Source organism: Pagrus major, chromosome 1 (genome assembly GCF_040436345.1).
Source record: "Pagrus major chromosome 1, Pma_NU_1.0".
Classification (NCBI taxonomy): domain Eukaryota; kingdom Metazoa; phylum Chordata; class Actinopteri; order Spariformes; family Sparidae; genus Pagrus; species Pagrus major.
In genome coordinates, this window is record NC_133215.1 from 8929352 (window position 1) to 8941621 (window position 12270).

A 12270-nucleotide genomic window follows, 5' to 3' on the forward strand; every position below is an offset into this window, starting at 1 on the left:
ACATATACATGTGGCAGAGCAGGGCAGGTCACATCGGATAAAAAGCTGAAGGAGGGAGGACGAGTAGCCTTTAATTAATCATGGCTGCTGAATCATAACATCAGTAAAACCTGACTTTGCATTTCAGCCATTAAGGCCTTCATCAGGGGAGTACAAAATGGCCACTTTGGACTCATTTATAGGTTGGCAGATAACCACACAATCAGTAAAGACAGGTGAGTAGTAACATGATTGGTCTAGACAGTCACATGACAGACTGCAGGCGGGTGAATTGTCACATGATCAGTATGAGCAGGTTGGTCGTCACATAATTGGGCAGTTAAAATCAAAAGACAAAGCACACACACATACAAAGCGACACTGTGGTCTGTTGGGAACTTTTGCGCAAACAGCAAAACACTTTCAACTGTGAAAAATGCAACATGTAAATTACTGAAACATCTGATACGGCAGCACAGCAATGTGGAACCAGTGCTACTGAGGCAAAATGAGATGTTTACTGCCAGTGAGGCAGAACACACTCCAGCTAAACAACAGCAACTGGATTTCAGAGCAGGACACAGTTGTGGAGAGACGAGAAGAGGACGAGATCCGAAGAAGATTGTCGCTGGGTAAGTTTACCTATGTTAAAGCAATATAGTAATAAAAAGAGCAATGTCACTAATTGCTTTTGAAACCACATAATAAGTAAAAGATTTTATTATTTTTCAATGGAATAATAACTAAAGAGTAACGTATTACTCTTCCTGAGTAATGTACCCAATCTTGCAAATGAAGCACCTCAAGCTCCGAGCAAGTGAACGTTTTTCACGGGAAGTCAAACCACCTCCAGATGTTTTTGTTGCAGCCAAAACAGGTTTTTTAAACCAAACCATGAGTTTCCTAACCCTAACCAAGTGGTTTTTGTGCCTAAATCTAACCAGAGCATCAGCACAGCGTTATGAAAAGAGAGGAACAGAAAATATAACCCAAACAAACGTAAAGTTGCAACATAAAAGATGTCGATTTTGAACTTGTCTGTGGTTTTGAAGAAATGTACTTCGCTAACATATATTGAGCTTTTATTGTTTTGTCTTTTGAAATTTTAAATGTTGACTTATGATCTCTTTTCTGTACATTTTTTTAAGGGTAGGCCATTTGCCAATACCCCAGAAACCCTCCATCTTTCTCATGCTGTTTTTAAGATGCCACAAAATGACACCCCGTTCCCTCTGAATTGATGCCTTTTAAGTTTTTTCTTTACATACATTTCATGACTGATCTGATCCTAACAGACAGACTCGGAGGAGCTCACCATATGGCTCCAAGTGTTAAGTAGTGGGGACGGGCTCGAAAATAAATAATTGATAATGATTATGCACATGACTGAAGTTTAAGTGAACACGTCTGCTGCGGAGTCGAGTTGATCTACTTTGTCGTGAGCATTTACCCCCGGACGCCGAGCTTCCCTTTTAGCCCACATTATTGATTCTCTGCATCCTCTCTACCTTCCCTCTTGTTCCCTTTCATCCTCTAATTTGATCTCTCTCCCTCCCTCAGAGTCTCCCTTCATTGAGATGCCGTCCCCCTCCTCACATCCATCAGAGCATCGCCTCCCTCTCCCACTGCTCTTATCTCATTACTCTCTCTAATTAGCCCCAAACGAGCCCGTAGGAACCAATAACACGCCTCCACTCACGCATATCAATGAGATTCACACACACACACACACACACATCTGTAAAGTCATGTTTGATGTGTGTGTATGAGTGTGTGCTATTCCCATTAGTCTTTTTCATATTTGGATTCGCCGATACGACCATGAGTTTTGGCAGACTTTACTTTACTGATTATGTAAGAGAGGAAGGAAGTGTGTGTGCATGTGTGTGTGTGTGTGTGTGTGTGTGTGTGTGTGTGTGTGCGTGCATGCCCGTGTGGCCAGCTTGTATCTCAGTTGGACACAGGAAATGGGTGTTTGGTCAGGAACAGATGATTGTGATGCACACTGTCCCAGAAAGAACTCTGTACCAGGAGGCGGCCAAGCACACACACACACACACACACGCTTACACACACACGCTTGCAGACACACACACACACACTCATACAGACTCTGTTTACTCACAAAAACCCATATAAAAACAAACAAGCAAACAAGTGCAAGACCATTCAGGCGAAAAAACTCCCAGCCACACCAAACATAATGAAAATATTTCATGTTTTTATAAATCAAGACTCGCCAAATTTCACGCTTTTCTTTGTGTTTCTGAAGGGATTGTTTGTGCTTAATGTACAGTAAACATAGTGACATTCAGACAGTGTTAACTGTGAGTGTGTCTCATGGTGTGTTTAAACGTGGCGAGAGGGTTTATTAGTCAGTTGTGTGTGACTGAGATGGGAAGTAACCCAGGCACAGCTGCAAGTGCAGCTAAACAAACACTCATACATAAAAGATGAGTCGCTCTCTACCCCCCTGTCTCAAGCACACACACACACACACGCACATGCGTGCACGCACGCGCGCGCACACACACACACACACACACCACTATATCTATAAGTGTTTACCTGAGTTTATTGACTAATCTTCTTTTTCTAGGATTTCATTTACCACCTCTGTGTGTACCCGTGAACTGGACAAACAAGGCTCCTTGGTTCCACTTGTTATTTTAAACTGGTATGGATCTGTGCACCTGTGTGTGTTTATTTTTGTCTGTGTCCTCCTCTCCTCTCCTCTCCTCTCCTCTCCTCTCCTCTCCTCTCCTCTCCTCTCCTCTCCTCTCCTCTCCTCTCCTCCTCAGGCCTCAGTATGTCTGAAAGGACAGAAAAACACCTCTAGGTGTTTTTATCATCGCCACTCAGCTATGAATCTGTGTCCGTGTATGAAATGGGTTATGCCATCTCTCCCGGAGCCTCAGCTTAGCCGGTGTTTGTGTGATGAATTAACAGCACTGCATATTATGGCTGTGTGTGCATGCAGGTCATGGCGAATCAATAGCATCTGAGTGAAAGGAATCAGAATCTCTCATCTCAGCTGTATCTGTCTTTTCCTTATTTGTGCAGGTCTGTCTGCTTATCTGTCCATCCCCCCTCCATCCTTCCTCTCTCTCGGTTCTCTTACATACCCAGAAGGAGTGAGGGACTTGAAGGGCAGAGGGTGAAAACACAAATTAACCACAAAGAGCGAGTGAGTGGCACAGGCAGAGAGGAGAGAGAAATGGAGGGATAGACCATGTAAAAGAGATGGGAGAAAGAGATTGTCTCCGATATCGATCTGGTAATCCTCGTTGTGCTCTCTGGCGATTCTAATCTTCCTCCTACACAAGATGAGGAGACGCAGGGAAAGGGCGAGAGAGAAAAGGAGTGCATGGAGGGAAGGAGGGAGGGAGGGAGTGGTGAAGGAAGGACTGGGTGGCGAGGGAGGAGGAGCAGTGCCATCCAGTGGTGCAGAGGAACGCTGCAGCGCTGTGGGTTTCTCTCATTGTTTCATTGATAACATCTGTTAATGTGAGCTCATCTGTGTTGGTTTGCGTGTTAACAAAAATAGCCGCTCATTCACAACCACACGAACCGAGTGCACAACATGTCGGCCGCTTCCAGCCCTCGGTGTTTGGCACAGAAGAAGAAGGAGAACCCAAAAAAATTGAACATATGGTCCGTGTGACACACTCTGACCTTGAGTGTTTTATTTTGGGAGTGTGGCACACACAAGTACACATTTAGACACCTGAGACACAAACTTGCACAAGACAGAGATCTTTTAAAATAACGTGATGCTTTAGTTTGGTCAGAAAAAGGAAAATTATAAAAAAAAATAAGTAATTAGTTATATAATAATATAATATACTGCAGTTTACAGTATGGCCAAAAGAACACACACTTGTGTAATCCTGTTAGTAATCCCCTTTTTTACTAATTGCATCTGTAATCTAATTACATCTTTTTTTCCATAACTTTAAAGATATCATGTTAGAATATTACTTTGTTTAAAGGGAAAGTCACCCATACAAATATTACTTGAGTTAAAGTATCTGAAATTAAATATACTGAAGTATCAAAAATTATTTTCAGCAAATAAATGCACAGAAATTACAGGTAAAAGTAAAATTATTCAATTCAATGGGTCGACCAATCATTAAATAAGATTATTAATCTGGGGGGATTAAGCTCTTCTGGTCAAAACATAAAAAACAGCCCAAGATCAATGTATATGAAACACAGTGGTTATTAAGATTAAATAAAAGTCATCTTATTTTCTCTCGTCTTTATTTTGCATTTTATTTTTGTGTTTGGTGCTGAGGTAATCCAAATGTAATGTAAAGTAATCAAGGTACACCCACAGCAGCAATGTGTTCAGACTAGTCCCGATCACTCACATATTTCCATGGTCATGTATAAAAATACACACATTCTGGGACGTTGTGATTCAGACTCTTGAAGAGACGGATCCTCGGATTGTGTACCTCGGTCTGGTACCCAGATACATAATACCAAAGAAGAACATCCATCTCCTCAAAATTCTTTAACTCACATGCAAAAAGGCCATCACAGGGAGCTGGTTGAAATCTTTTTTTATTTCTTTTTCTGTTGTGTGACAGTTTTGTTCAATGCAAAAGCAAATGAAAGAAAATAATATAAAGTTTAAAACAAAAAGTAATCTTTTAAATGTTTTAAGCAGGGTGACTGAATTAACAGCACAGCAGGGGTTAACATAGACTTTCTATTTTTCATATTCTACATACAAATATTTACAACGTGACTCTGAGCCCACACACAAAACCAGGTCCATGAAGAAGTGATTTTTCAAGTTTGTTGTGGAAGAACTCAGCCTGACCTCAACCCCACTTCCAACAGCTCGGGGATGAACTGGAACACCAATTTGCGAGCGGGGCCTTATCACCCAACATCAGCGCTCGACCTCACTAATGCTCTTTTGGCCGAATGAGTGAAAATCTCTGCAGCCAGGTTCCTTAATATGGTGGAACGGCATCTTTCGAAGAGCGGAGGCTGTTGGCATCAGATTAGCACTGATAGTCTTCGGACATACGGGTGAAATGTTCAGGTGTCTACATACTTTTGGCGACAAATATATCAGCTTAAGATAAGATAGAGCTTTAATCATCCAGAGGGAAATTGTTGTGCAGCAGTTCCAGTAGGAAGTAGGAAACCCAAATATAAACAGGTATCCGAAAATCCACAATATCTAAAAATATACACAAAATATAAACAAGGTTAACGGTGAGGTATACACCCTGTTCAAAGCTCGCTCGCTCACTCACTCACACTGAAACCTATTTTCTGCTTTCCTCTCTATCTCTCCTATTATCCCTCCGGCTACAGTGTGATGACCTCAAGAGCCATTTATTAACATGGATTATATGTCGACAGGAACAAAACCGGGCAGAAAAACAATGGTCTACACCTCTCTCTGCGTCTCTTCTCTTCCTTTGAACCGATTAACCATCACAAGCTGTCACAGAGATTGAGATAACAGGAAATACAGACAGACACAGAGAGAAAAGCAGAGATATATATGAGAATGGATAAAGATTGACTGTCGTTGGCCTTTTCTTTGTGCCATCGTTCAGGAGGCACCAGGTTTGATTTCCTCTCCATGTTTGAGTTGAGCCAACAATTACTGTGCTCTTAAAGACGAGCAGCGACTGACTCTGCTCCTCTGGTGTGGAGATCAGAAGGAGGAGGAGGAGAGGGCAGGCAGCTCAGCTTCTATACTCGCACAAACACCAAAATATACAAAAGGTGATGACTGGAAGAGGCAGAAGTATCGAGTCTCTGGGTGTGTTCAAGAACAGAGCGTCAGCTTACAATGAGCCAATTTCAGAAAACAATTACACTGGTACAGCATAATATTAGATAATATGTGTTAGTCAGGTGGTCCACCACGTGTGATCCAGACCGAAAAGTTTCAACAACTGCTGGACCATGAAGTTTTGTTCAGACATTAGTTCAAACCGTTCCTGTACTACCACCTGAAGGTCAGTGTTTCCCCTTACACAGTGAAATATCTCAACATCTACTCGATGGATCAGCACATTTGACATTGCTGGTTCTTAGACGATGAGTTCCAATGACTTCTGTGATCCCCTGATTTCTCTTCTGTCTCCATCGTGACTCTGACACTACAAAGGTTCTGGTGACATCTCTCAAAATATTTTTGGATGGATCGTAATGAAAACTTTGTGACCAAATACCATGTATGTATTATACACCCGGATATGGCAGCACAACTCATCCTTTCTTACGGTTTTGCCCAGTGGCCGCTCACAGTCTTGCAGCCTGAAAACCATTTTCTTCATGGAGCGCATTTATAAAATGACGCTTGTAAAACTGTTAACAGGACACCTTGAAATGCAAACAAGTTCAGTTATGACTATTTCTGTTATGAATTTTAGATCCATGGAGGTTTCACATTTTCCTTGAGCTGTGAAAATGAATTTAAAAATCTGTATCATCATCATAATGTAAAGTCTATGGGCAGAGTTTTAACTTGTTACATGGGGGAAACCCGACTGCACATATTTAGTGGGCCCATGGATCTAGCAATTAAAATCTGAATACTCCTATGAAAGCTGCTCAGTAAAAAATACCCCAATCTTCGTCGTGGGGCCCATAGAGCGACTTCGGCTGAAAGTCTCTAAACTTGTAAAGTCTCAAACTTCTTGTTTAGCGACCAGCTAACTTGAATAGACATTAAATGATTTAATCTTGTGGCTCTTCTAGACTTTCTAAATTTTATTGGACCAAATGGCCAATGACCAAAGCAGAAAGAGTCATAATTGACCATGTTTGCCATTTTACAGACATATCTTTTATAATGGTGATCTTTGGGGAAAACTGGGAGTGGCCACTGGGCAAAATTGTAGGCAACGCTGAGCTGCACCGCCATATCCAGGTCCCAGTAATACATCCATGCTTCTACAAAGGGCAGATTTTGTTCTACATCACTATTTTGTTAGTAAATATTTGATCATATTTGCAATTATTACATAATGTGCAATCATACTTTCAGCTCTTTATGATAATTGTTACACAAAAAGCAGTTAAAGGGGCCCTGTGTAACGATTTGTATCAATTTACATGTATCAATCACTTTTTTACTGGTCACATGTGAGCAGATTGTAACGTGACGTGAAAAATGACACTTTCTGCGTCTTGCTCAGTTGACTGTACAAGTCTGTGGATGTTTTGTTGAAGTTGTTGAATGCTGCTGGACTGTAGATTTCTTTGTGAAAGACTCGGGTCAGATTTCCACGACAGTCCAAAGTATTGACTTTATGCACGTTCTCGAGTGTTTTGTCTCAGTGCCTCTCTCTGCTCCACTAACAGAACTAACATTTAGGACTGGAGTCCGCTAACATAAACGACTGGCTCCCAGCACAACACAAAGCTGCACAGAGCCCCTTTAATGTGCATTTTATGTACAGTCATTATCAGTTTCTAGCCACCACTCTCCGGCTAACCTGGGCCCTGAACGACTTGCAGAAGATGAAGTAGATGAGCGGGTCCAGGCAGACGTTGAGAGTTGAAATCATGACGGTCACCTCCATCAGGTAATAAGAAACCATCCTCATAGAACAATTCTTCCAAAGGAATATGTCGGAGAGGCGAAACAAGTGGAAGGGGACAAAGCAAAAGCAGAAGACACAGACCAACACCAACATGTTTCTGTGCGACTTTTCAAGCTTCTTGGAGCTGGAGGATGTCGGCTGCCTCTTCCGCGCCTCTGACACCCTGCGTGAGGTGTTATAATAGAAGAAGATCAAGGAGACAAGGACAAACAGGAACTTGACAGTGGAGAAAGTGTCTATGATTTTGTAGAGCACAGCAAGCTGGTCACTGTGAAGGGCTTTACAGCTTATACGGACAGAGGTCAAGTGTTTTAGGCTGTGGAAAAACATGATGATGTAGGTGCTCATCAGGGCCAGGAGGAAAACCCAGGTGACAGTGGAGATGATATGGGCAGCCCTCACCGTCTGCAGGATGTGAGGTGCTGCAGTTCCATGGACGATCTTCAGATACCTGGAGCGAGGAGGAGCAGGCGTCAGCGCATAACTTTAATAAATTACAGTCACAGTTTAAAGTTCAGCAGTTTAAAGTTTACCTGCTGCTCCTCTCAAATGGAAGTTTGATGAGAATTTAAGTACATGATATGCTCGGTGCAGTCATGATAGCACTTTTTCTCTTCTCTAAAAAAAAATGCTACTTTACAATCCATTAGGTTTTTTTATTTTCTGTATGTTGACAAACCCATTATTAGGGTTGGGCAGTAATATGGTGTCTCAGGATATTTAAAAATAGCAACAGTGTCCTTTTCATTACCATTATAGCCAGGGGCGGTTCCTCATATAGGCAATATGGGCAGCCACCCAGGGCGGCATTTATGGAGGAGCAGCATGAGCGGCCGCAAAATTTATTTGAACAACTTAAAAATGACTGTTCATCCAGGGCATCATGCAAGCTAGGACGACCTAGGGTTTGACAGAGCAGATGGGCTGGATGTCCGAAGGGCAGGTTGCACCTCCATGAGCAGCCCGGTGGCAAATGCTGCCTTGGTATAAACCGAGTTGTTTTAGCTGGGTGTGTATGGAGGGTCAGCCTTCACTGCAGACACTTTGCCTGCCTCTGCATAGCCCAGAGAGACAGCTGCGAGCCAAAGACATTGGTGTCCAGACCATCCCGTTGGGGTCTGCTGGCCATCCCTTCGTGTTTGCCCAGCAGCTGAAGGACGCCGCTACCAGGTGGCTGCAGCCGGGGGAGTCGGCTTGGGAGGAGCGGATCCTCAAGCAGCTCGTGCTGGAGCAGTTTGTGGAGGGACTCCCGACGGGGACGTCAGAGTGGGTGCGGTGCCACCGACCGCCGGACCTGGCGGATGCAGTTGACCTCGTGGAGGATCACCTCGCGGTCAACCGCAAGGGTTGGGAGTGCCCGCTTATGGAGGTCGGCCAGGTGATCCAGGTCGCTGGCCCTCCTACACCCTCCCCCGGTCCGGACCTGATCCACCTGAACCTGGTTCAACCCAGGGCTTTGGTGGAGGCATCCTTGGTGGATATTAGGTGTGTACATGGGGATGTTCACAGCTACCCTGTGGTGCCAGTGGAAATTAGACATGGAGGGAAAAAGCATAGTGTTAAGGCTGCAGTTGGCTCCTGCCTGGTGCACCCCCTAATTTTGGGCACGGATTGGCCTGGGTTTAATAAGTTAGTGGGGCAATGTGTGGGGGTGTATTCATGACCGGTAGGGACATGGGATATGTGTGCGGTGCTCAGTGGTGATGCGAGGTTGTCCGACGCTGCAGATGGGGAGGAGGAACCGACGGGGCCTTCGCAGGAGGCTCCGCAGGTTCCCTTGCTACAATCCATGGAAGATTTTCCACTCGAACAGTCTCGTGATGATACTCTACGCTTTGTCTTGGACCAAGTGATAAATTGATGGTCATTTGGTGCGCCCTGACGCCATGCAGACATATCCAGACTTTTCATTGATTAGTCGCGACACTCAGACAGGAAAATAAATTACCCAGTTGCTGGTGCCAAAAAGCCACCGGGAAACTGTTTTTCTAGGTGGCTCATTATAACCCAATGGCTGGGCACATGGGGGGGTGACAAAACACTAGACCGGATAACGGACCGATTCTATTGGACCGGCATTCGGGGAGATGTACACCGTTGGTGTGCATCTTGCCCTGAATGCCATCTGGTTAACCAGCCGGCCATCCCAAGAGCGCCTTTGCGCCATTACCTCACATGGAGGTCCCATTTGAGCAGATTGGTATGGACCTCATCGGGCCGTTTCACCGGTGCGCACAGGGGTATCGTTTTGTGTTAGTCCTCGTGGACTACGCAACACGATTTCCCGAAGCAGTGCCCCTGCACACTATCTCTGCAAAGAGTGTGGCACAGGCACTATTTCAGGTCATCTCCCGAGTTGGGATCCCGAAAGAGATCCTAACTGACCAGGGCACCTCGTTTATGTCACGTACACTACGGGAACTTTATGGGTTATTGGGCATCAAGTCAATTCGGACTAGTGTATATCACCCGCAGACCGACGGTCTCGTCGAGCGTCTCAATAAAACTTTGAAGTCCATGATCCGTAAGTTTGTGCACGAGGACGACTGCAATTGGGATAGGTGGCGAGATCCTCTGTTGTTTGCAATGCAGGAGGTACCCCAGGCCTCCACGGGATTTTCTCCCTTTGAACTGCTGTTTGGCAGGACACCGCGGGCGGCTCTGGACCTGGTTAAGGAAAGCTGGGAGGAAGGGCCGAGCCCGAGTAAAAATGAAGTCCAGTATGTCCTGGACCTTAGAGCAAAACTCCACACACTAGGGCAGCTATCACGGGAGAATTTGCTTAAGGCCCAGGAGCGTCAACAGTGCCTGTACAACAGAGGAACTAGATTAAGACAATTTGCTCCGGGAGATAAAGTGCTTGTATTATTCCTGTCATCCAGTTCCAAATTACTCGCCAAGTGGCAGGGACCCTTCATGGTCACACGGCGGGTGGGCGACGTCGACTATGAGGTTGTGCATTCTGACAGGGGAGGGGCAACACAGATAACCCGCTGATGTGTTCTCCCCCCTGCCAGGACGCACAGACCTCACAGCACCATATCGAGGACTGGGTGCTGCGCCCGCATGCTGCATATGCGGCCGCCTACTTGGATGATGTTATCATCCACAGTGGCGGCTGGGCCGAGCATATGCAGCAGGTGGCCACGTGCTCAAGTCACTGCGGCAGGCAGGGCTCACGGCCAACCCAAAGAAGTGTGCGGTTGGACGGGGAGAGGTACGGTATCTGGGGTATCACTTGGGTGGGGGGAGGTGCGTCCTCAGGTAGATAAGACAGCTGCGATTGCTGCCTGGCCTTAGTTGGGTGGTGGAGGTATGTCGAGGTGGGCATGGTCGAGGTGTTCCCAGGGGTTCCCCCTGATCATAGTATTGTATACGAGGTGGTGCGAGCAATAAAAAAGGCTTAAACCCAGAACTGTGTGCTTGGTGGTTTCTGAGAGGACTCACGGTAGCACGGAACAGGCTACAGTTACACTAAATTAAACTTGTTTAATTAAAAAATGTCTAAAACTAATTGGATGGTTAATTTCAGTGGGTTGTTGAGTTAAAGAATATGTCATTCATTTAGTTTTCAGATTTTTTTTTTTCTTTTTAAAAACACTTTTTGGAAATTACAAATCTTGAAGACCTGGAGATACAGCTATCATAATTTTGATATCCTAAACACTGTCATTTAGAGAAAAAAAAACACAGTTAATGACAAGTTAAAGTTGTTATTATTCACATCAGTTGATTAAAATCAGTCTGAGGTTATGACTCACAGGAAGTGACATTAATAGACTCTGTATAAGGTCTGTCATTGAACTACATGATTTGATTGGAGGAGAATATTAGATTAGATTAAAAACCTTTTTAGTGGAAATGTACATTTCTGGTAGAACGTCCTTAATTCAGAATAAGCATGTATTTACAAAAAATGAGGTAAAACTTTAAATAATAAATATTTTTTTCACTGTGTTCAATTGAGTCTATGCCCAAAAGGATTTGCAAATGTACACATTATATTTTATTCATGTTTTACGCAGCATCCCAACGTTTTTGTACAAACTTCAGTGAAGAGGATCATGGCCAAAGCCAGGTCACTCTGTTTACACACAATGCCAACCTGGCCTACCTGTTAGCAGCGATGTATCCCATGAACAGGATGCTGGCGTACATGTTGAGGAAGAAGGCAGAGAAGCCAAATTTGCAGAAGACCAGCCGGGTGGGGCTAACGTATTTTGTGATGCGGATGGGGAGACAGAGGCAGAGCAGGAAGTCAGCGGCTGCCAAGTTCTTCAGGTAAACTTTAATGCTGCTGGATGCCTGACGCTGAGCTCGGCAGAAGTAAAACTTGATGATGAAGCCATTGAGGGAGACACCGACCTGCACAGAAACCAGGTGAGCAGCATGGCAACAATTTACCACAGTTACAGTCAAAAGTTTTAGCTGAACAAAGGATTTAACCCGATGGACAGAAGATATTATGTTTCTTTTTAATTTAATAGCAAAGATATTTTACATAAGTCACTTCCTTCCCTCAAAGTCCAGAGTCAGCCATCAGAACTTTTAAAACTCACCAGAAACACCAGACTGTAGACTGCCATGAAGAAGGGGTGTGCAGAGGTGTCGACCTCATCACAGCGAGTCAAATCGTCGACTGCAGTCTGGTTTGTAACTGACGACTGGTTGACAGATGAAGTCATTTCTAAAAATCCTTGGT

At 44.4% G+C, this 12270-nt stretch overlaps 1 protein-coding gene across 1 annotated transcript; it reads right to left on the minus strand.

The window, feature by feature from the left end:
* Positions 1–7430: 7430 nt before the first annotated feature.
* LOC141005363 (P2Y purinoceptor 14-like) lies at positions 7431–12270 on the minus strand. The gene is made up of 3 exons (XM_073477201.1): positions 12128–12270; positions 11683–11933; positions 7431–8019 (listed from the first exon to the last, which is right to left on the minus strand). The coding sequence occupies exons 1-3, from the start codon at positions 12251–12253 to the stop codon at positions 7431–7433; spliced, it is 966 nt and encodes a 321-aa protein (XP_073333302.1). The 5' UTR covers positions 12254–12270.